Consider the following 26,419-nt stretch of genomic DNA (forward strand, 5'->3'; position numbering starts at 1 on the left):
ATTTCATCTGCCAAATTTTTACCCACTCACTGAAACTATCCTGTAGATTCCTGAAACTTATCACAACCTATTTTTGTGTCATCAGCAAATTTATATCCATTACACTTTATCCTCTCCTCCAAGGCATTGATATAGATAGTGAATAATTAAGACCATAGGACTTGTGGCATTCCACTAGTTACACCTTTTAGAGCTGGAAAAAAATCTCCTTAAACCTAACTGTTGTTCTTCTATGTATTAAATAATCCTAAGTCTGTTCTAACACATTACAGCCAGTACTGTGAACTTCTGTCTGGTGCAATAACCTTTTACCTCTCTGAACTCGACAGAGGCTGGTATTCCGTCATGAAGTCACCCTTTACCTACAAGTCGAAAGTTTTGATCCAGCTCCCTCAGAGACAATTCTCAGAGTAAGCAGGATGTCTGACACTCCTGTTTATATCTATCAGCTGGGGCTCTCTACCTGCACCAGATTAACAGCCCCAGTAGGGGAACATATATTCTATAAGGTCCACCTGGTTGACCTCGTTCCAATTACTAAAGTAATACCTTGTCAAATGCCCTTCATCTAACAGATCCCCTTTATGAAGTCTGCTTGCTATATCCTCAAAAAGTTCCAGCATATACAATTCACCTTTCACAAAAACTATGACGAATTTGTTTGCTTGTGCTCAGCTTTTCTAAATATTTGATTATTTGTTCCTTCATAAAAGTCTTTAGCAGTTTCCCAATGATAGGTATTAGTCTAACAGTCCTTTAGTTTCCTGTATTCTTGCTCCCTCCCGTCTTTACCAGAGACATCATGTTGTTGGAACTTCCTGAAATCCAATGGGTTATGAGATTTTTCAGTCATTGCCCTCCACTAATTTTGCAGTCACTTCCTTTAAAGCTCATGGAGGTAAGCATGGTAACTTGTCTGCTTTCAGTTCCATTAGTTTATCAAATATTTTGTTCCTTCTAATAGAGCTTATAATTCTCCCATTAGCACCTTTTTTTTTGATGTCTTTGGGATGCTTCTAGTGTCATCCGTGGGCGGCACAGCGGCACAGTGGTTAGCACTGCTGCCTCACAGGTTCAATTCCCGACTCAGGCGACAGACTGTGTGGAGTTTGCACGTTCTCCCCGTGTCTGCGTGGGTTTCCTCCGGGTGCTCCGGTTTCCTCCCACAGTCCAAAGATGTGCGGGTCAGGTGAATTGGCCATGCTAAATTGCCTGTAGTGTTAGGTAAGGGGTAAATGTAGGGGTATGGGTGGGTTGCGCTTCGGCGGGTCAGTGTGGACTTGTTGGGCCGAAGGGCCTGTTTCCACACTGTAAGTCTAATCAAAACTGATGCGGAACATTGTTCTAAGTCATCCTCCAGTTCCCCATCATCAATTGCCCAGTCAAATTCTCCAAGAATTTCACTGTTACATTAGTATTCTCTTTTTTTTATCCGCCAAAGCTCTTACTATTCAGAATCACAGCATGGAAACATAACCTTCGGTTCAATCTGTCCATGCTGACCAGATATCAAAAATTAATCTAGTCCCATTTGACGGTATTTGGCCCATATCCTTCTAAACCCTTCCTATTCATTTAGCCATCCAGATGCTTTTTAAATGCTGTAAGTGTCCCTTACCCTCTTCCTCTGGCATCTTGTTTCATACATGTGCCACTCTCTGTGTGAAAGCATTATAAATCTTTCCCGTATCACTTTAAATTTATGCCCTCTAGTTTTGATCTCCCTCATCCCAAGGAAAATTATCAAGTCTCCCCTCAGCCTACGACGCTACATGGAAAATAACCTCAGCCTATTCAGTCTCTCCTCATAGGACAAATACTCCAAGCATGGCAATGTCTTTGTAAGTCTCTTCTGAACTCTTTCAAGTTTCACAATATCCTTCCCATAGAAGGGGAGACCAGAATTGAATGCAGTATTCCAAAAGTGGCCTAACTAATGTCCTGTACAGCTGCACTGTGACTCCCAACTTCTATACTCAATGCACTGACCAATGAAGGGAAGCATACCAAATGCTTTCTTCACTATCCTGTTGACCTGGGACTCCATTTTCAATGAGCTATGAACCTGCACTCCAAAGTCTATTTGTTCAACAACACTCCCCAGGACCTTAACATTAAGTCCTGCCCTGATAATCCTTTCCAAAATGTCGCACCTCAAATTTATCTACATTAAACACCATCTGCCACTCCTTGGCCCATTGGCCCATCTGATCAAGGTCCTGTTGTATTTGTTGGCCACTACTCTGCCAATTTTGGTGTCGACTGCAAACTTACTAACCACATCTCCTACATTCACACCTAAATCATTTATATAAATGTCGAAAAGTAGTGGACCCAGCACCAATCTTTGTGGCACACTGCTGGTCACAGGCCTCCAGTCTGAAAAGCAACTCTCTACCACCATCCTCTATCTTCTGCCTTCGAACCAGTTCTGTGTCCAAATGGCTAGTTCTCCCTGTATTCCATGTGATCAAACCATGCTAACCAGCCTCCCATGGGGAACCTTGTCAAATACCTTACTGAAGTCCATACAGATCATATATTTCTTGCCACTTTAATTTCATAATCAATTTGCTCCTTTTTCATTATCTTTATAGTCATTTGTTGTTGGTTTCTAGAAACCCAATCCTCTGAGCTTACTATCAGTTTTCACCCCTTTCTGTACCTTAGGTTTTGTGGGGATATTCTCCGAGACCTCCTTTGTTAACCACGGGTAGTTCATTCTTCTTAGTGAGTCCTTCTTTTTGACTGGAATAAATTATTGCTGAGCATTATGAAATACCTGGTACATTTGTCATACACAAGTTCCCTTTCATAAAACCATGTTGACTCTGCCTTTTAAAATGCAGTCACAATTTACTTAATAATGGATCTGATCATTTTCCTGATGGCTGATGTCAGGCTCACGGGTCTGTAGTTCTTTGCTGCCTGTCCCTCTCCTTTGTTATGTCTTACGCCTTATCATCTTCTAGGGTGGATCAAAAATCTGGTGAATTTAGGAAAATCAAAATCATGTGACAATGCAGCAATTCTACAGAATCTTAAGAGGTTAGCCATTGAACCCAGGGGATTTGTTTATTTTCAGGGCCAAGAATTTCTCCAATACTTTTGTTTTGCTAATATTAATCATATAAAATTTCTCACATGCATTAGGTTCTTGGATCTCCATCACTTCTGGTACTTTTTGTCTGTGTTTTCTATTATGAAGACAATGTACAAATGGCAGGATTTTCAGACCCCTTTGAAATCAAGAATGGAGGTGAAGCAGCCTGGAATACACAGACATTGTCTGGCATCCTGGTTTTTCAGAGTCCCTCTCAGTACTGCAAGGGCACTGGGTGGATAGGTTTGAGACCTGGATAAGCTGTCTGCCCCCACAGGATTGTCAGCCAAAAGGCACATTAAGAGTCTTGTCAATGTTAATTAAAGGAGCCCTACTGGAATTTTCCAGTCCTGCTCCAGTTTCCTGATGTGACATCAGGCTTCCTGCCTGGAGGCAGGTCCCTGATGGCATGCGGGATGTCCACCCTCCAAGCAGACCTGCAGTCCTTCCTGCCAGTGTGTGAGTTTAGTGAAAGGCTGCCCAGGGGAGAAATCTTCATCCCAGCACACCATTACTCCCATCCATTGCCCAGCTCCTATAGTCTAGCTACCTTTTCTATTTTCTGTTTGAATTTTTTGTCACATTAGCAGTACAGAACATTCATTTTGAAGTCTATCCCCTGAGTTACATATCCTGTAGGTAGCTTGCTGATCTGCTGAAGTTGGATGGTCTCTGATTGGTTTTCCCACTATTAGATCTTTCTTCCACCTTTAAATGGTTAGAGAATCTATCTCCAAGTTAGCAATGTTGCCCCAAACAAAATCCCAGCTCCTATTTCCCACCTGCTAGGTAGAGATTTAGCTGCAAATGTGTTGCTGGTCAAAGCACAGCAGGCCAGGCAGCATCTCAGGAATAGAGAATTCGACGTTTCGAGCATAAGCCCTTCATCAGAGATTTAGCTCCATCCTATCCTACTCCATCCTTTCCATGCTGTCCCTCTCATTTCACCACCTTGCTAGCTTCTCCATTCTTCCTCCACATCCTGGATGCATGATGTGATTCCCCAAGATAGAGAGCAAAAATGATCTCAATGAGGAAATATGCTCATGCCATGGCATTTTTCCCTTCCCCATTCCCCTCTTCACCACCAAACCTCACCCCAAGAATCAATGTGTCTAAGAAGAGCTCTTTGACTTGGTGACAAATTACCCTCCTCTCATTTTTCTACATTTGGATTGACAAAATTCACTCTCAAATTCAATGAGCAATTCTATCACATTAGAATGCCTTACTGTGACTGAGAGAGATAAATTTCAGGTTGTCAGGTGTATGTTGATTTTAACGAATATAAAGGGGCTTTCAAGAAAAAGTTTTAAGCTAAGAAATTACTTTGAGTGTTGTAGCTGACCACAAAACGAAAAGAGAAGCAGGAGGTGCTTTTCGCAATAACTCATAGTTTGTAGGTCTGCTTTTTGGACTATCGAGATAGTAAAGGATGATCTCAGAGGTCAGACGGTTAGAGAAGAAAAGAGAAACTGGACAAAATAACAGGAAGGCTGTAATGAACAAGGACAGCCAAACAAGGCAGATTCAAAGAAAAACAAGTGAGGTAATTAATAAGTATTATAGGCTGAGGCTTGGGTGCAGGCAATTACCAAATGAAGGAATAACGGGCGCAAGTAATAATCAAATAAGAGGATAGAATGAAATAGACACTTATGATAAGTTTATTGCTCGGTGTAGAGGGGTCAAGAGACCCCTCAGATAAGTATAAAAGGCTCTGTATTTTATTGTATTTTACTGACTCTCCTCGTAGAGCCACCCATCTTTGAAGATGTTTGGATAAATGTACTGCTTCGGAACTCTTTGACTCGGACTGAAAATTATTGATTAAGTGGGGTTCGTTTCTCACAGTGAGCTTACACATTTACCCTAATTTATGAGTCAAAGCAAGGTAAAAAGTAGTGTCTTCTCAGGTTTATATTAGGTGATGTTTTACAGTTAGTATGCTGTAATCTTTAAGACATAGGTGATAGAACATGAAATTTGAATACATGGACAGCCCAAAGATCATGAAGCAGGGATTTTTTAATTCCACTGGCAAAAGGTCATTTCAAACAGAAAGGAATTTAGGTTAAACATGGAAGATGCAGTTTTTTACCTTTAACAGAGCCTGTGGTTGCAATCTGATTGAGGAAATCTGTAACACCTGTGATTCTTCTACCCATCAGGCCTCCTTCCTCCAAAGAAACCCTACCTCCCGAGAGGATTTCGACAACTGCTCTACTTGGTGCCCTCTCTCATAATTTCTATGTCCTGCAGAAGTTTCCGTTACAATTATATGATCATTGTGACCTGACCTCAGACTCCTTCTTAACTGGGGCTACTTAAAAGATGACACTTTGATGAAAACATGACATCATTTGTAACAGAATAGCTTAATATTAGCTGAAGTATCTTTGACTGTCATATAAGGGATATATATATATATAAAAAAAATCTATATATATCAGGAGCTGTGCTAAACATTTGTGAATCTTTCCTTACCACATTTCCTAAGTTCTTGTTTTATGACAGCTATCATAAATATTGCTGTATTATGTACAAATATCCTGCGAAGGCAAAGACTACACCACAGTGGCAGTTCAATTTGTTCCAGAATGTGTCGTTGTAGTAAATTATCTTGAATTCATTCTATGAAGTTGTCCGCCAAGCTAGTTTTACTTATTTAATTTGTCTCGTCAATTGAAGATTAAATTCCCCTCAATTATTGCATTGTCTTAATTTGTCAGATGTTCCTTTTTTCCCTTGATTAATACTCTGGGGAATGAGAAAGCTGGCTGGCGTTCTCCTTCCATAACCACATGAAGATTAATTAAATCCTGGGGAATTGATTGCTGGGAACCTGCACAGCGAGGGTTAAATATTACATTACTCAGTCTGTAACTTTGCAGTTGCTACTTGCAGGACCTATAAGTTGTCAGTGTAACATAACGGTGCTGTGGGAGGGATTAGAGCGTCACTGGTATCAGATTGCATCCCTCACACACTTTCCTAGTTTCGGTCACGTGTGGAACTGGTTTCAGGGTGGAGGTTTACAGTGAGCTATTTGAATTGACATGGATTCTTCATTGTATGAGGGCATTAGAGAGGAACCTGGGAAAAGTCCAAAACTAAAACAAACAGCAAAATAAAGTAAATCATGTTTCATTGTGAAATACAGAAAATAATGCAAAATTTCGGAAAAGAAGTAAAATTAAAAATGACAAAATGAGCAAAGTTTCTAAACCATAATAGTAGAATGTACTTGTAAAGTGAATAGTAGAGATGGATATTTTAATATGGTTGATTAGGGTGGAGTGAGAGGTAACTCATGTTGATCTTAAACACTGGCAGAATCCAATTATGGCAAATATTGATCTGTATTTTTTTCTTTAATGAGATGTGTGTTCCATTTCATGCAGCATGTCTTCCCCACCTTAACTGCCTTTGAACTGAATGTTTTGTTAAGCATTTCAGGGAGCAGCTAAGAGTCATCCTCATTGCTGTTGGTCTGGAGTTACATGTAGTTCAAATCAGATGAGGATGGCAGATTTTCTTTCTTGATGAAAATTAGTGAACCAGATGGGTTCAACAATTGATGGTAGTTTCACATTGACCATTACTGAGCTTTATGTTTTCAGATGTTTGATTGAATTTAAATTTTAGCAGCTGTTATGATGGGATTTGAACTCTTGCTCACAGAACACTAGGCTGGGAAATTAGATTACTAGTCCAAAGACACAGCTGCTATGCCAAAATCTTCCCATATCTGTTTGAAAAGGAATAAAACTGGGTGGACTATCTGGCATAGAATTGGGCATGGTAAGTGACAATATCATAGTTCCAGTCTATTCTGCAAAATTCTCATCACTAACATTTGGGGGCTGGTGATGATATTCGGACCACTGTCCCACAGACTAGTCAAGTAAGAGCCTGACCTATTCATACCCACAGAATCATGGCCTACAGCTAATGTCCTAAACTCCTCCTTCCCCAACTCCATCTGCAGAGGTGGTATACTGTTGGGAGTGAGTTGAGTTGGGTGTTCTCAGTATTGACTTCAGACCTGCAAGACACAGGCCAGGAATATTTTCCACCTTATTGGATGAATGCATCTCTAACATCATTCAAGAAGCTTGATACCATTCAGGACAAAGCAGTTTACTTTATTGGCATAAGACCATGAGACATAGGAGCAGAAATTAGGCCATTTGGCCCATCAAGTCTGCCCCACCATTCAATCATGGTTGATAGGTTTCATAACCCCAATCTCCCATTTTCTTCCATAACTTTTGATCCTCTTGAAATCAAGAACCCTATTTATCTCTGTCTTAAATATACTCAATAATCTGGCCTCCACAGCTTTCTGTGGCAAAGAATTCCATAGACTCATCACTCTCTGGCTGAAGAAGTTTCTCCCTATTCCCTTTAATCTAAAGCTGTGCCCTCAGGTCCTAGTCTCTCCTACTAATAGAAACATTTCCCCAATGCTCACTCTGTCCAGGCTGACAGTGTTCTGTAAATCTCCATTAAATCCTGCCTCAGCCTTTTAAACTCCATTGAATATAGTCCCAGAGTCCTCAAACATTCCTCATATGTTAAGCCTTTCATTCCTGCGATCATTCTCGTGAACCTCCTCTGGACCCGCTCCAGGCCCAGTATGTCCTTCCTGAGTTATGGGGCCTAAAAATTGCTCAGGTGCTCTAAATGTGGTGTGATCAGAGCCTCATAAAGCCTCAGAAGTACATCCATGCTTTTATGTTCTAGACGTCTCATAATAAATTGTATTTGCCTTCCTAACCACCGACTCAACCTACAAGTTTAACTGAAGAAGATCCTGGATTAGGACTCCCTTGTACATCAGATTTCTGAATTTTCTCCCCATTTAGAAAATAGTCTATGCCTCTATTTTTCTGACCAAAGTGCATGACTTCGCATGCCCATACTGTACTCCATCTGCCACTTCATCACTCACTTTTCTAATCTGTCCAAATTCTTCTGCAGCCTCTCCTCTTCCTCAATACTAGCTGTCCTTCTACCTATCTTTGTATTATCTGCAAACTTAGCTAGAATGCCCTCAGTTCCTTCATTCAGAGCATTAATGTACAAAGTGAAAAGTTGTGGTCCTAACATTGACCCTTGTGGAACACCACTAGTCACCAGCTGCCATCCTGAGAAGGACCATTTTATCCCACTCTCTGCTTTCTTCCAGACAGCCAAGCTTCTAGCCATGCTAGTATCCTGCCTCTAACACGATGGGGTCTTACCTTACTCAGCAGTCTGCTGTGTGGCACCTTCTCAAAGGCCTTGTGGAAGTCTAACTAGATAACATCCATTTGCTCTCCTTGGTCTAACCTGCTCATTGCCTCCTCAAAGAATTCTAACAGATTTGTCAGACATGACCTCTTTTTGATGAAACCATGCTGATTTTGGCCTATTTTGGCATGCACTTCCGAGTATTCAGAAATTTCATCCTTCACAATGGACTCTAACATCTTACTGACAACTGAGGTTAGGCTAATCAGCATGTAATTTCCCGTCTTTTGTCTTTCTCTCTCCTTAAACAGTGGGGTTATATTAGCAATTTTCCAGCCCTCTGGTATGCTTCCTAACTCCAGTTATTCCTTAAAGGTCACCACTAATGCCTCCACTATCTCTTCAGCTATCTCCTTCAGAACTCTGGAATGTAGTCCATCTGGTGCAGGTGATTTATCCACCTTCAGACCTTTTAGTTTTTCTCACACCTTCTCCTTGGTGATGGCCACTATACTCAACTCTGTCCACCTGACTCTCTTGAACTTTTGGAATGTTACTTCTGTCTTCCACAAAGGGCTTGCACCACATGCACTGCATCAGTTCAAGAAGGTGGTTGATCACCACCTTCTCAATGGCAGTCAGGGAGGCCAACAAGTGCTGGCCTTGTCAGTGATGCTCACATTATATGAAATAATGAAAAACATTCTAGGTAACTTTTTTCTGCCTTGAAGTTATTAAATAATTATAATCGTCCCAATAAGAGAAGTGGAGAAAATTAGGTTGATACATGAGTGGTTAAAATACAGGGAAGGAATGTCTCTGATGGTTCTCTTGGTGAGTATACTGCTGAGTGTGGTGCCAAACATTATGTGCATCAGATTCATCCAAACTGACTGCCTCCATTGTACTGACTTAGCCGAGCTAATCAGATACTGGTAATATTTCACTGCTTCTTGCCTGAGCAAGAAGCATGCAAAAATCAAGCATAGTCTCCTTCCTGATAAATTCCCAGTGATGCCTGCTAGGAAGTGTACATGTGTGAATACAAGTCCAGCACAGGATCAGCTTAGCCACAAAGCTGGACTCAGAATGTCTTCTAGCATTTATACCTTGGTGCATACTTGAAGATTAGTCAGCTTGGGTCAGATATTCGCTGTATGGAGTCAGACTTCAGGATGTCTCAGCATCACCAACAGGGAAAGGAAGAAAGCTAGAGGGAGCAATTCCTTCAGACTTTGGCATTGGTCACTTCCTCATTTTACTGTAGCAACATTTTCTGCAGGTTCAGTGTCAAGCTCCCGTATTGATGGAATTTAGCCACACCTTGTGACTGCCTTCTTTTTATTCCATCTTTGAGTCTTTGCCATCAGACTGCCTAGACAATATCAATGCCTGATAACCTTGAGCAATCCTTCTTGTCACTGATCTCCCCCTTCTCCTATATTCTCTATTTAATCAGGCTGAGCTATGTGAAATATTTCTGTTCACTCTTTTGAACTACAATGCTCAGGATCTATCACCATCTATTTAAACTATGCAGAATTGTCGACCTCTGCTCTTTCCTCAGCCCTTATCTTCTGTAGGCAAAAGTGAGGACTGCAGATGCTGGAAACCAGAGTTTAGATCAGAGTGGTTCTGGAAAAGCACAGCAGGTCAGGCAGCATCTGAGGAGCAGGAAAATTGACGTTTCAGGCAAAAGCCCTTCATCAGTACTGAAAATTATTTTGCATTTCTCACCTCACCTACTGTAATTAATTGCCATTGTTAAGGTAGCCTTTATTCTTGAAACTCTTGCAGTGACCAGTAGTAACCTTCAGCAACAGGAGGCATTCCAGTAAGATCCAGTGGTAGCTTACGACTCAAATATTGGGGAACCCCCATCCTGTAATCTAGACTTACCTAGGTCTGATGACATTCTGTATGCAAGATTATAGGACAGAGATGCTGGGGGTTTAGAGGTGGTGGAACTGCTCCCCAAGCAATTGTCCTTTACTAACCACTTACCCTGAACATTCCCCAAGAATGGGAGGAAGGGACGATAAGAAATGGTAGGATTTTCCCAGATGTGGGAATTCCCTGGTATCTTGCTGTCTCTTCCAATGTGTGATATTGGGTAAAGGTTTATGAGGTAGTTCGCTGCCATTAATCTTCCTTTGTCTTGTGCCTCTCTAGTGTTTAGCTGTAGAGGTTACACCACCTTAGAGTATCTACAGAAAAGGCACAACTCTTCGATTATAAGACAGTTATTGTATGATAGCGGTATATAAAACTGCAGTTGGACAGGCATCATTACTAGGATTTGAGACAGCTACATCTGCTCCATCAAAAAACTAAAGCAAAGCTCTTTGTCGCCACCTCAGACTGCATGTGACATCAGTAGAATGGGTGCAGTCAATATGACATGAACATTAACCCTTTCAGAACCATTATCTTACACAACTGAACTCTACTTTTTGCTATCCAGATTAATTCAGCAAGGGAGAAGGGGTGTTTGAGTGAGACAGAGTGGATGATTGGGATTTCTGACTTGGAGATGCCGGTGTTGGACTGTGGTGTACAAAGTTAAAAATCAGTTAACACAACACCAGGTTATGGTCCAGCAGGTTTATTTGGAAGTATTAACTTTCGGAACGCTGCTCCTTCATCAGGTGGCTGTGGAGTATAAGATTGTAAGACACAGAATTTCTGCGTTTCATGATCTTATGCTCACAACCACCTGATGAAGGAGCAGCGCTCCGAAAACTAGTGCTTCCAAATAAACCTGTTGGACATTAATCTGGTGTTGTGTGATTTTTAACTGGGATTTCTGAGACTGTCACCAAGACGAATCAGTTTTATACAGAACATGTTAATAAAAATGATCAATGCCAACGCTTGCAATTGGACATATGTAAATATCTTGTACAAATGTGGCTTGTATCTTATGTTTCAATGCACACCTGACCTGATAGACTTGTTTTCATTCAACAGTCTGTGGTCTGTGATGATTTGCCTCTATGGAGTTATGTCCCTGTAGTTGTGTACACTATCGACAAACTGGCTGTGTTAGTTAATCAAACACACAGTGTTGTATTAGTACTTGCACTTCTGATTTCTGTTATTGACTCAGTGCACAAAACCTTGACTTGTGTATTCTCTATTCAAATGCTATGTTTTTCTATTCATTCCTATTTTTATCCTTTCCTGTGGGATCAGCTGGGAGCTGGTGTCCAGTGAGTTTTAAATTTAGGGATATGTTCCAAAAAAAAACAAACTGAAATATTGTTCGTATTTCCTAGCTTTTCAAACAACTTGCTATTGACATAAAAATACCTCAGGAATGAAGAGACTGTCATTTTTCATCAGATTTTGAAATGTAGGTTGATGGAAATCATTCTTTGACTTACTCCATTAAGCAACTTGACCATTGTGAAATGATTGCCTTTTCACATCTTTATAGATTAGTCCCTGGGCAGTAAGTGATAGCTGTTTACAGCCCTGTGTATGTCTGACATTCACAGACATTTTCAGTCCTGAGGCTGAATGTAGTAATGGGCTCAAAGAAGTGGGAAGGACTTGTCTTAGGTGACTATCTATGTGGAGCTTGTACATTCTCCTCCTGTCTGCAAGGGCTTTCTCTGAGCGCTCCGGCTTCCACCAGCAATCCAAATATATGCAGGTTAAGTGGATTGGCCATGCTAAGTTGACCCAGATGTGCAGATTAGGTGGGTTAATAATGGTAAATGTGGGTTTATGGGGATGGAGGGGGTGGGGGGAGGTGGGTCAGTGCAGGCTCTTTGGATTGAATGGCCTCTTTCTGCACTGTAAGGATTCGATGAATATTGAAATTGTCAACATTTTGAAAAAAACAATGAAATGTAAATAAATGTACAATAATTTTCTACAATCCTGTGATCGCATGCAATCTATTTATACATATCTGCAGGACAATGATCACCATAGAAGCTCATATGCATTTTAGCTGTAATGTTACAAACAGCCCTGATGCTCTCCTGCACAGGTCTTATCTGGGAAGAGAAACTCTATGGGAAACTGTCAACTCCATAAAAACTAAAAAATCAGAAACAAACATAGAAATTGCTGGATAAGATCAGCAGGTCTGGCAGCATCTAGAGTCATATAGTCATAGAGATGCAGAGCACGGAAACAGACCTTTTGGTCCAACCTGTCTGCGCTGACCAGATATTCCAATCCAATCTAGTCCCACCTGGCAGCACCCAGCCCATATCCTTCCAAACCCTTCCTATTCATATACCCATCCAGATGCCTTTTAAATGCTGCAATTGTACCAGCCTCCACCACTTCGTCTGGCAGCTCATTCCATATCTGTACCACCGTCGGTGGGAAGAAGTTAGGTCTCTTTTATATCTTTCCCTTTTCACCATAAACCTATGCCCTCTAGTTCTGGACTCACCACCCCAGGGAAAAGATTTTGTCTATTTACCCTATCCATGCCCCTCATAATTTTGTAAACCTCTATAAGTCACCCCTCAGCCTCTGACGCTCCAGGGAAAACAGCCCTAGCCTATTCAACCTCTTCACTATAGCTCAAATCCTCCAATCCTGGCAACATCCTTGTAAATCTTTTCTGAACCCTTTCAAGTTTCACAACATCTTTCCGATAGGAAAGAGACCAGAATTGCACACAATATTCCAACAGTGGCTAACCAATGTCCTGTACAGCCGCAACATGACCTTCCAATTCCTGTACTCAATACTATGACCAAAAAAGGAAAGCATACCAAACGCCTTCTTCACTATCCTACCTACCTGCGACTCCACTTTCAAGGAGCTATGAACCTGCACTCCAAGGTCTCTTTGTTCAGCAACACTTCCAAGGACCTTACCATAAAGTGTATCCTGCTAAAATTTGCTTTCCCAAAATGCAGCACCTCACATTTATTTAAATTAAATACCATTTGCCACATCTCAGCCCATTGATTCATCTGATCAAGATCCTGTTGTAATCTGAGGTAACCTTCTTCGCTGTCCACTATACCTCCAATTTTGGTGTCATCTATAAACTTACTAACTATACCTCTTATGTTCACATCCAAATCATTTATATAAATGATGAAAAGTAATGGACCCAGCACCGATCCTTGTGGCACTCCACTGGTCACAGGCCTCCCGTTGAAAACAAACCTCCACCACCACCTTCTGTCTTCTACCTTAGAGCCAGTTCTCTATCCAAATGGCTAATTATCCCTGTATTCCACATGATCTATTCTTGCTAACAAGTGTCCTATGGGGAACTTTGTCGTACGCCTCACTGAAGTCCATATAAATCACGTCTACTGTTCTGCCCTCATCAATCCTCTTTGTTACTTCTTCAAAAGACTGAGCCAGTTCTGTATCCAAATGGTGAGTTCTCCCTGTATTCCATTAGATTTAACCTTGCTCACCAGTGTCCCATGGGGAACCTTGTCATATGCCTTACTGAAGTCCATATCAATCATGTCTACTGTTCTGCCCTCATCAATCCTCTTTGTTACTTCTTCAAAAGACTCGATCAAGATTCGTGAGACATGATTTCCCATGCACAAACCTAGGTTGGCTATCCCTAATCAGTCCTTGCCTTTTCAAATACATGTATATCCTGTCCCTCAGGATTCCCTCCAACAACTTGCCCACCAGCGAGGTCAGGCTCACTGGTCTATAGTTCCCTGATTTGTCCTTACCAGCTTTCTTAAATAGTGGCACCACGTTAGCCAACCTCCAGTCTTCCAGAACCTCACCTGTGACTATCGATGATACAAATATCTCAGCAAGAGTCCCAGCAATCACTTCCCTAGCGTTCCACAGAGTTTTAGGTTATACCTGATCAGGTCCTGGTGATTTATCCATTTTTATGTGTTTCCAGACATCCAGCACTTTCTCCTCTGTAATATGGCTATTTTTTACAATATCACCATCTATTTCCCTACATTCTATATCTTCCATGTAATTTTCCACAGTAAACACTAATGCAAAATACTCATTTAGTATCTGCCTCATCTCCTGCGGCTCCATACAAAGGCTACCTTGCTGATCTTTGAGGGGCCCTATTTTCTCCCGAGTTACGCTTTTGTCCTTAATGTATTTGTAAAAACCCTTTGGATTCTCCTTAACTCTATTTGCCAAAGCTGTTTCATGTCCCGTTTTTGCCCTCCTGATTTCTCTCTTAAGTATACTCCTACTGCTTTTAAACTCTTCTAAGGATTCACTCGATCTATCCTGTCTATACCTTACATATGCTTCCTTCTTTTTCTTAACTGAACCCTCAATTTCTTTAGTCATCCAGAATTCCTATACCTCCAGCCTTCCCTTTCACCCTAACAGGAATATACTATCTCTGGACTCTCGTTATCTCATTTCTGAAGGCTTCCCATTTTCCAGCTGTCCCTTTACTTGTGAACATCTGCCCCCAATCAGCTTTTGAAAGTTCTTGCCTAATACCATCAAAATTGGCCTTTTTCTAATTTAGAACTTCAACTTTTAGATCTGGTCTATCCTTTTCCATCACGATTTTAAAACTAATACAATTATGGTTGCTGGCCCCAAAGTGCTTCCCCACTGACACCTCAGTCACCTGCCCTGCCTTATTTCCCAAGAGTCGGTCAAGTTTTGCACCTTTTGAGTAGGTACATCCACATACTGAATCAGAAAATTGTCTTGTACACACTTAACAAATTCCTCCCCATCTAAACCCTTAACACTATGGCAGTCCCAGTCTTTGGTTGGAAAATTAACAAAACCCTACCATAACTACCCTATTATTCTCACAGATAACTGCAGAGCTATGTAATGTTCCACCATCATAAAGCATGTCTTGCCTCGCAGATAGTTTGGTTTCTGCATCACACTGATTGCCATTTTATCTGCCTGCAAATGTTCGTGCAAATTCATTCGTTTTCAAATCCAGCTGATTTATGGTTCTCAAGGGCCACATTGCTCAGGCTTCCTCAGTATGAGTGTTAGCTTCTGTCAGAGTCTACTTTTTTCTCATCTGAGAAGTCAGCGCTTGGTCCACCTTTTCTAAGCTCCCCCACATCATTGAGCTGGCTTGAATGGTGTGCAGCAAACAAGTACAGTTCTGGACACCATATCTGGAGAGCACTCAAGTGCTCTTGAATGGTCCAGGCAACGGAAGCACATCTTCAGAATACCAATCTGCGATGGTCCCAGGTGATCCATGAAAAGTATTTGTTGTGCTGAGAGTTTCAAACTTGGAATTTTAGCCATGCTTTCTGGATGACCCTTGTTGCCCTGTTCTGGAAATCAGTGAGTGCATATTGTCAGACCTGGAGCTTGTGCAGAATGTAATCATTGTGACTGCTCTCTGTAGAGTCTGTGCACTAAAGTACCTACAGGAATGATTCCCTGTGGTCACAAAAAAGGTGAAGTTAAAAATCACACAACACCAGGTTATAGTCCAACAGATTTATTTGCAAGTACAAGCTTTTGGAGCACAGCTCTTTCATCAGGTAACTAGTGGGGCAGGATCATAGGACACAGAATCTCAGGACTTTGACTTGAAAGAAGTTCTGGGATTTACATACTCATCAATCAAAACCTGCATCCCCATTCTCAGTGATCAAAGACTTTACAGCAATCTCGGTTTGTTCAATGCATCTCCTCAGTTGTATAACACTTTGATCTTTTGCTATAAATTCTGTGCCCTATGATCCTACCCCACTAGCTACCTGATGAAGGAGCAGCACTCCGAAAGCTTGTACTTCCAAACAAACCTGTTGGATTATAACCTGGTATTATGTGATTTTTAACTTTGTCCACAAAACATTGGACTTTGCAGGAGAGAAATCCCTTCCTGTTCAGGAATCTGGCTGGATGGTCGGAGAGATGACTGTGCAGCACATGCATGAAGTCAAGGTCCTCACAAAACCCAGTGATTGCTGCAAGTCCAACAGCTCTGACTGTGGCTGTCTGTGTCCATGATGTACTAGACAAACTATACTGCTTTACTGCATCGGTGAATTCACAAAAGCACTTGTGGGCTGCCAATTGGAGGATACATAAAACTCCACAGTTGAGCTTTGAAAGGAGCCAGCAGTGAGGAGATTCAATGTTTCCATAATCTTCTCCACCTCTTCTCCATCCCAGTAAGGTCTTAAGGAGTGTAGCGTAACAGAGAGATCTTGGAGCTCAGGTTCACTGTTCTGTGAAAATTGAGTCACAAGTAGACAGGACAGTGAAGAAGGCTTTTGGCACACTTGCCTTCATCAGTCACAGCATTGAGTATAGAAGGAGGGATGTTATGTTGCACTAGTACAGAACATTGGTGAGGCTGCACTTGGAGTATTGTGTTCAGTTTTGGTCACCTTGTTATAGGAAGAATGTTATTAAACTGGAAAGAGTGCAGAAGAAATTTATGAGAATGTTGCCTGGACTCAATGGTCTGACTAAAAGGGAGAGGTTGGACAAGCTAGGTCTTTTTTCTTTCGAGTGTAGGAGACTGAAGTGGGACTTGTTAGAGATGTATAAGATCATGAGAGGCATGGATACGGTGAATGCATTCAATCGTTTTTTCAGGGTTGGGGGATCGAGGATTAGACAGCATCATTTAAGGTTAGAGGGGAAAGAATAAAAGGGAACCTGAGGGGCAACTTTATTACACAGAAGGTAGTACACATTTGGAATGAGCTGCCAGTGGAAGTGGTTGAGGCGGGTACATTAGCAACATTTAAAAGCATTTGGACCAATACATGGATAGGAAAAGATTAGAAGGATATGGGCCAAGTGCAGGGAAATGGAGATAGCATGGACATTTTGCTCAGCATGGACCAGTTTGGGTCAAAGGGCCTGTCTCCGTGATGCAGGATTCTTTGATTCTGTGACTCTACCTTTATACATTCTCTCAAACTAAGCAGGTGCAAACCTGACTGCAGGAAGTGATAGCTGCAGGTGGCACTGTCCTTAGTAATATGAAGACAAGTCTAGATTTGCCTTTCACTCATCTGAAATGGGCTAGAATGATCTCTACAATTGACTATGAAAACTGACTTGTTCCATCAGATCAGTAAGCCAGTGAGTCTTGCTAGAAGATGCAGAAAGATATGATTGCCTCCTTTTTAATGTGTTACGATTAGGCATCATAGTCTAGATTCACAAGTGAAGAAAGATCACTTTTGTGATATAACAAGTGGCTCCTTGTGTTCGTGAAACTGCGCCATTGAGTGAAACTATACCAGCTCTGATTCCTGTTTTTCTGACCTGTCCGAGCCCATTGAGCAGAGACAAAATGCATGATCTAAGTTTTTGTATATAAAATTGAATCTGCTATCATATTTTAACAGGTATAAAGTAGAAGGCCAAAATGCAGGAGTTCATCATTTCCTCACTGAAGGGCTGGTTTTGCAAAACACGGCTAGTGACAACTGACTCAACTTTAAGGTTTTCAACTCCTACTCTTGCAACATATGTGACATTGTTGTCAGACTCTTAGCCCAGAAAGTATCAGCAGTGATTACCAAGTGAAATATTGGATCTGTAGAATGTTTACAAGCCTCACAGAATGAGATTTGATGGACAAACATGGAAATCTATGAAGCTCAGTAGAGTTATTTATTGTGGTGTCTAAATATTGAACATAAGACATTGGTTTTCCAGTTCTGTCTGGGCAGGACAGTGATCAATAATTTCAGCTGGATGAAAAGGGTGGTGGAGGTAATCACTCTGTGGAGGTAATCACTTTTTTTTCAGAGTTGTGAAGTTGTTGGTAACCAGGTTTTGGAGGTTTTTTAAATAATACTTCACTCCCTTTGGTTTCTATGGCCCTTGAATGACCAGGTGTGTGTGTGTGTGTGTGTGTGTGTGTGTGGAGGGGGGAGGGGGGGGAGGTGGTGGGATGGTGGTGAGGAATTTCTGGGATCTGACTTTGACCTCTCCTCGTGGACAGGCTGAACAATCGATGTTTTATGTTGGAATGTAGAAAACAACTTTGCTGTTATACATGAAACAGGTGGTTGACTCACATTGTTTGGTGGTGTGATTCGGAGCACTAAAACAAGTTCTGACGCTGCTTTCATGTTGACCTCATTTTAATACAGATTTGAAACCGCAGGAGTCAGGAAAGGACAAACAAACCGGTCTAGGATTCTGTTGCTTATATATGAGAGCTGGAAGTATCAAACAAAGTAAGTACAGGAGTTGGCTCACGGATGCAGATCTCCTGGAATGTAAATTGAAATTAGGCCAATATAAAAGCAGAGTACACTTTGCTTTGATTCATTTTGGCAGAGCTTGATGTTCCAATTTTATGAAAGTCGGGTACTTTGACACTAACACTAACAGCTTTAAACTGGAGTTTTGGAGCAGGGATATCAAATGAAAGAAAGTTGCAGTAGCTCTGTTACCTCTTGACACAGAGAACTGGTTTGGGTCCACCGCTAAATAGGTTCCTTCTGTGTTATTATTATTTTCTAATATCTACAAACCAGTGTTCACAGCTCAGGCCACATCACCATCGCCTTTAAATGTTACAATATTTGAAGAGTAGTGGTGTTGTTTCATGGAAAGTAGTAATTCAAAGGGAACTCCCAACTGATTGGAAAATGCTGCTGAATATTACCATATTGCATCTGGTTGTAGTGTGGTCATGTGTTGGTCCTTTGTGTATTGGTGTTGCAAGCTGCAGGTGAAGCCCTGCTCCTATGTACCTTTGACTATTCATGTGAAAACTGACATCATGCGGCTATTGAATTTCTGGAGAGGAACTCTTTCCCATTCATACAATTGTTTTAGGATAGGTGCTGTTTGATGAAGGGACTTTGTATAACTGGTGTCTGTCACATGTTTTGCTTTGGAGCATAACCTTATAAAAGGAAACAAAAAAAAATTAGAAAATCCTAACACTGAATATTATTTGAGTGAAAATTCAGTATAACCCTCCCTTCACCCCACGATTGGTAACATAGCCTTTGAACACTTTGTTCCTACCATCTGGTAGAAATACATCCTTAAACCCTCTGCACTTTTCTGTCTGCCTATATAACTTCTCCACTGTAAATGGTTTACAAATAGGAACAACGTACACTTACATTATTGATATGCTGTCTGTAGGCAAAACTCCTCCTAGAAATTGGAACTCACAAAGTCACCCTCTGTATGTGGCCTCCAGGTCTTTATCCTGCACAGCTATACAGTAAAAGAAAGTGAAAACACTGGAAAATCAACACCTGAAGAGCCATCTCTTCCTCGAGGTATTTATGAGACACTGTGAAGTTACAGAGTGCAAGAGCAGAAAAGTAAATTATATTAATTGCAACATAAGCCTGGTTGTTTGTTGCAAATTCACTCAGAAAAAGCTATTATTTATAATAAGCTGGAGAAAGGAGAAAGCTCCATATCTGTCACACGGAGCATAATAATCTAACAAATGGATGATGTCACACTTGCTGCTTCCTTTGATCATTTTTGATTAAAAATTGTAAGATTATTAATAGCATAAGGCATTGGAATTTTGATTGAACGGGGAGTGAAAGTTGTGTGCAATATTACCAATCAATCCTGAAGACTGTATATATGCAAATGCTTCCATTAGTGTGCTACATGTTGACCATGCAAATTGCAGGTTCCCATGGTGCACACGGGTTGAAAGAGAATAGGAGAGATGAGGCTGATAGAAACAGTAAGGTTTGGACAATGTTAAGCTTTCATTTTCAATATTCCTAAATTGTAGCAATGAAGCTTTCATCATCTTTTTGAGAGAGCCAGGATCAGGAACTCTTGAAAGAAGAATTCATAGTCAGGATTTATATTATTCCATAAATGTGCACAGGAATCTGAAATATCGTTGCTTTCCTCTTTATGTCAGTTTGTTTCCAATCTCTATTTGTGTCCAACTATTGCAACCCAAACTGAGACACAGATTAGACATGGATACATAAACTTCAGTCAAGCATTGCAGTTAAAACATAGAGATCAGAAAATTCAGGATTTGATGTGCATATGTGAATTGAAGGCCAACTCTGATGGCTTCCAATGTTCAAGAGCTTACCAACACTGTAGGTCAGAACTTATAAGGCTGCACTACACTGATATAGTTTTCTATTTGATCTGTGCTTTTACCATCTTGTCTCACATTTAAAGATTGGTCACATGGAAAGAAACTAAATAACTGCTGGCTCCCATGAAACTGTACTCAAGATCCAAATATCAAAAAGCTTTTCTTCTAAAATATTTCTTATTCTTTTTGGACAGTGGGTGATATGAACAAATTTGCACTTGATTTGAGATGACGATGGCAGCAGAACCTTCTTCTTGAACAACTGCAGGTCCAATGGTGATGATCTCCAATGGTTTCCCAATTCTAGTCTGTTCAGCATCCCCAATGTCAATCACTCCAATACTGGTAGCTGTACTCTCAGCTCCATGGGCTCTAAGCTTTGGAAATACATCCCTATACCTCTACACTCTTCTTTCCTTCATCAAAATGCACCTTGGAACCAACAGGCTTGACCAAGCTTTTTCACATCTATTCTCTCATGTGGCTTGGTTGGATTTTGCTTGGTACAATTTGTGTCATATCTTTGGGATGTTGTAAGAAATTAAAACCAAATTATAAAAGCAAGTTAGAGTCATAGAGATGTACAGCATGGAAACAGACCCTTCGGTCCAACCTATCCATGCTGACTTCTTGCTGTTGTTCCTGTTGTTCAGCAATTTCAAATATTCAACCCAGCAATACTGACAGGTCAATGTATCCTGGGATCCGAGTTGTCAGGTGTACCATTTTTCTTTCTGCAATTCACCTAATTAACATTAAATGGGTCAATATCTTCGAATAACATGCAGATGCTCTTTCAAATAACACATAAAAAGAATTGCATTAAAATGTGTTTGCTTTATCACATAAAAAGACATGAAAGTGTATTCACAGCGGGATTTAACTGAATAGAGATCAGTGGCAAGAATCCAACTGATTCCAGAGGGGAATAGCTACTACGTTCGTTGGAAATAGTTAACTGGTCTCAAAGCATCAGTGGAGAGAAAGAGAGTTACTTTTTAAAGTCACTAACTTGCATCAGAATGGTTCTGACAAAAAGGTCCCACATCTGAAAAGTTCATTTTCTCCCTCCTCACAGTTGCCGTCACATCTCTTTCCAGCAGTTCCTGTTTTTATTTTAGTTTTCTGTCATCACCATCATTTTGCTTTTGTACTAAGCTGGTTGTATTGATTTAATGAGCCTTTCTCATCTGTATTGTTCAGCATTGCATTTATAGTTAAATATTGGTTAACATCTTGTAGCAATGTACTCCTTCCTCATTACTTCCTACAACTGATGCATGGGCTTTCATCTGTTTTTGATCTCATTTAACAGGAGAAACCTCTCAACAAAGAGACGCAGGCAGGTGATGTGTGAAGGCAATGCTGCATAAAGGAACAAATTAGTTTGAAACCCTCCCATCTGTTGTGTTTCAAATACGACTCAATGAAAAGTAAACCAAAGGAAGAAATACTATCATCAGAGATCATAGCAGCTCAAGTAAAGAAAAACTCCATAAGGCTGTGCTTGTGCTTTTATTATTTATAGCATTGGGTCATTAAAAACAATTGCAAACAGTAAAAGTCAAACACAACACAAGAACATGTAGGAAAATGTTTCTGATATCAATTGCTATTACACTGGGTGAAGCCCAGCAAGAATCAAAATGAGAACTTGTATTTATTAAGCTTCTTTCACAATGTCTCAAAACACTTTATAACAATGACGCAATCGTGACATGAACAGTACCATGGGAAACACAGCAACCAATTTGCACCTGGCAAGGTTCCATAATCAGCAAGATAGTGACAAGATCATTGTTTTAGTTTTGTTGGTGGATGGATAAATACTGTCTATGACACCCAGTGACTATCACTTTTCTGTGAATAGCACCATTAGATCTTTTACAGGGCATGCAAGGCCACAATGTAATGTCATTTGAAGGACAACACCACTGACATTGTAACCCTCCAACAGCATTGTTCCAAAATATTGTGTGCTCAAGTTTGTGGTTTATTCGGGCATCTTACAGTGGAACATGTTGTATGGAGAAAAGTTAAATTCCATTGCACTTTCTGTATTATTTCATTTGAGGTGCTTTGCCCTCGGGTTATACGTTTGACATGGAATGAATATTTTAAAAACTCTTGACATTTCCATTTTATAGAAGCACTTCAAAATGAATTACACTGAATGAAGAAACATGGGATTTGATTACATGATGAGATTCAAAATATTTTAGAGTGTACTTTTCTTAATAAAAGTATATTTTTGGAAAAATACACTCAACTTCATGAAAGTAAGTTAAGATTATAACCTTCTGACTAGGTACCTTTGAGAGATGCCTGAAACCTCAGAGTTAACTAGGACTAAACACTAGGTCATAATGGGCACTGTTATATTATTTCTTTATTTGTGTCATCTCTTTATACCAAGAGGGATGGTGCTGTTTCCATATAGTATTCTAGCTGGTAGAGGTGAGTGAATCTGAGGTGTGTCCAAGTAATCAATTAGGGCGGTACGATGGCACAATAGTTAGCATTGCTGCCTCACAGGGCCAGGGACCCATGTTTGATTCCAGCCTCGGGTGACTGTCTGTGTGGAGTTTGGATGTTCTCCCGTGTCTGTGTGGGTTTCCTCTGGGTGCTCCAGTTTCTTGCCATAGTCCAAAGATATGCAAATTAGATGGATTGGCTGTGCTAAATTGCCCATAGTGTCCAGGGATGTGCAGGCTATGTGGATCAGCCATGGGAAATGCAGGGTTACAGGGATGGAGTGCGTCTGGGTGGGATACTCTTCGGAAGGTTGGTGTGGAGCTGATGGGCCAAATGGCCTGCTTCCACAATGTAGGGATTCTATGATTCAATTTTGAGGTCTATTCACCTACAAAATGTCAACTCTTTGGTAATGGCTTTTCAAGATAAGTATGTTGGTCCTGACGAAGGAAACACTTGTCATTCAGGACCAAGCATGATTGGAGGATAATGATATCTCCTGAATCATAGATCCCAACTGAGAACCTGTGAGAATCTTTGTAGAAAGGTCACCTACACTATCCAGTGTCAGAGGGTAAGGGTGCGAAACTTTTTTTTAATTCCTTTATGCAACACTGCATGGTTGGAGGAAAAATTAATTTAGAGATTATTTGATTGGCCATTGGAATCAATACCCATACTTGCACTACCATTGCACTGTAGCATCTGTTTGTGCTACCTACAGAATGCATTACAGCACCTCAACAAACTTACTTTGTTTGAGCTTTGTACTCACAACAAATACTGACAAAAATGAAAACAGTAGTGGCAAATAAGTAGCTTCACCTCCAAATTCTCCTGTCGAAAGAGGGCAAGGCAAAATAAATATGGGAAGAGAGGGGGAAATAGCAGAAAACAACAAAATGAGTTCAAGAGGGAGAAAAATATACATGATATGGTGATAGGATTGGACAAACCAAGGGTGGTAAAGCTTCACTCTGGAACACAAGCACTGGCACAGTGCTGCTGAATGGCCTGGCTGTGCGGTAAAATTCTATGTAATTGCAAAACAGATGAGAGGCAAAGAGAAAGAGAGATCATTGATAAGGCAAGACAAAGAGACTGCATGAACAGCTGAAATAAGGAAAAAGAGAAAGCAACTGAATGATAAATACAAAGGGGAACAGAGAGGAAAGTCAAGCTGGGAAAGACAAAAGGCAAGACAATAGATCGTTAAGAGGTGGAGGAAGGGGGAAAGAGAAAGAGACAAAGGAAGATGATAAAACTGGAGGGAATGGGAGTTGTTGGGGAATGACAGCTCACGGTCTTCCTTCAATCCTGAGTAAACAAATAGGAGCAGACTTTCAGTTTCTAAATCTGGACTCATTTCCCTGGAATGTAGATAATGAGACAGGGAGAAGTGCTGACTGGGTGGAGTAGCTGGCTGGGTGGTTGGACGTTATTGGTACCTTCAGACCTAACTATTTCTTAAGGTGCATCCTGCTAAAGTGTTCAAACATGCTTACTGGTGTATATGATATAGTATCAGGCAATAGAATGTTAATTGGATTCTCTGGAGCCAGGTCCCAGTCTGAGGCAACTCAAAACATTTCAATCACTTGGTGCGTCTGCAGCGTTTATAAACCCAAGCTCTTTGTCCCACCTCAACTAATCTCAGCTCACCGAGTTTCACATGATCTCGTCATTAAAAGAATATGTTTCTCTAAAGTTTATTGATTAACATCCATTTTCCAATATATTTGTACTGGATGACTCCTGCCTCGCTTTGGCCCCTGAGGGCAACCCTCCCCCATCCTTTCCGCCTGTTACTCATTGATAAAGAAAAACTACACAGTTCTGGTAATGCACAGCAGAGCGATTCAGTGGCAACCTTCCCCACACTCTTGCCCTTTCTTCATGTTGACCTATCCATGCTGTGTGTTTCCAGTAATGTTACTTTTTAATTGGTGCCACTCAGTGTCAATCACAGAGACGGGCTCATGACATGGTCCCGGATTCAGGAGACCAGGGGCGGCGCCAAGTCCCAGAGAGAGAGAGTAACCCCCCCTTTCCCCCCCGCGAACCCCAGGAGACACAAATACACGAATCACAATCAAACTCTGTTCTACCAACTGGTGAAATGGACCAGACCGACATGTACAAAGACTTAGACACACACATCCACGATAACATTGCTTAGGTTTAACAGTAAATGAAATGGAAAGCTAGCAATATCTGAACTTTTTTTTTCTCCTTAAAAAATAGACAATAAAATCTGAGACAAGATTCACCCCAAAGCGATAACTCTTTAGGGGTTCAGGAAAGCCGCTTGAGTCCCTGGGGAGGGCGAGCTGGGCAACCTGATGCCCTCTCACACATAGTCCTTCCTGTCATACCCAGTGGGACCTGTGGACCTGGCGGCAGAGTAAGCCATTCTGGAAGGCACGTACTTCTCATCCTTGGGAGGGCAGGAGCAGCAGAGCAGAGCCCCTCCGAGGATCAGCAGACCCGAGGTCCCCCAACCGATGTACAAGGAGGCTCCAAGCTCCCTCCTCTGGGCGTCCGTCACCAGTGGGTTGTAGAAATCCTTGATGATGGTGTTTGCAGACCAGGACACTGGGATCAGGATCATCAGCCCAGAAAGGATGAAGATAATTCCAGCCACGATCATTATCTTGGCTTTCGTCGCCTCGTCTTCCACGCAGTTGGTGCACTTGGCTCCGACGATGGAGATCAGAATGCCCAGGACTCCCACCACAATGGCAATGACGGTCAGAGCTCTGGAAGCCTGCAGGTCTTGCGAGAGGGCCAGCAGCGAGTCGTACACCTTACACTGCATCTGCCCGGTGCTCTGAACAATGCAGTTCATCCAAAGCCCTTCCCAGATGATCTGCGCCACCACGATGTTGTTCCCAATGAAAGCGGTCACTCTCCACATGGGCAGGGCACAGGTTATGATGGCTCCCAGCCACCCTAACACTCCCAAGGCGAGCCCCAGAATTTCAAGACCAGCGTTCGCCATTTAAACCGTTGCAAGAACAAGTTTCCAACGGGCTGCGAGGCTCAATAACTGCACCTCTCGACGGTCTCTGGTGCACTTGTTGCAGAATGAGCAGCTTTCCAATTGGATCGGCTCCACACAATGTGACCGAGAGCACCAATGAGCTGTCCTAAAGGGGCTGCAATCCGAGGCGGAGTCAGCGCCAGCTCTCAGGTGGAAGAGTAAGTACTAACGGATCATTGAGCAGCTTCCAAACTCCTCGTTTTCAGCAAGTCCGAACACTCCCAGTCGGCAGCTCGCAGCATTTGCTGTCGATTGTTAACAGACTTGGACCGCAAGGTCAGACTGAGATCCCCACCACCAAAAAAAGAAGCGTTGCTCGTAACCCGAAGTGCAATTGCTGATGCAGGCGTAAACATATTCGTCAGCCTGCCTGCTGTGTCCCCAGTGAATTCTTAACCTTCCTGTTACTGGGAACAGTGCCCATTCCCTCAGGTGAGCGTAGCAGTTCCTGAAGCCATTACATTCTGCTACTGCTCACAATAACACTTTACGTGAACAGTAATATTTTGAAGGGAATTTTTAATTTCAACACTTCAAATGTGTTGCTGAACGA

At 41.5% G+C, this 26,419-nt stretch overlaps 1 protein-coding gene across 1 annotated transcript; it reads right to left on the bottom strand.

Moving 5' to 3' along the window:
• Positions 1-21,849: 21,849 nt before the first annotated feature.
• On the bottom strand, positions 21,850-25,980 carry LOC132830483 (claudin-4-like). The gene has a single exon (XM_060848238.1). It carries the CDS (start codon positions 25,822-25,824, stop codon positions 25,174-25,176), a length of 651 nt encoding a protein of 216 aa, XP_060704221.1. The 5' UTR covers positions 25,825-25,980; the 3' UTR covers positions 21,850-25,173.
• Between the last annotated feature and the right edge of the window lie 439 nt (positions 25,981-26,419).

This window comes from Hemiscyllium ocellatum, chromosome 31 (assembly GCF_020745735.1).
Source record: "Hemiscyllium ocellatum isolate sHemOce1 chromosome 31, sHemOce1.pat.X.cur, whole genome shotgun sequence".
Lineage (NCBI taxonomy): Eukaryota > Metazoa > Chordata > Chondrichthyes > Orectolobiformes > Hemiscylliidae > Hemiscyllium > Hemiscyllium ocellatum.

What these genes read in the sequence shown, in the direction of transcription:
- LOC132830483 (XM_060848238.1), bottom strand. Translation starts at nt 25,824, where the DNA reads ATGGCGAACGCTGGTCTTGAAATTCTGGGGCTCGCCTTGGGAGTGTTA.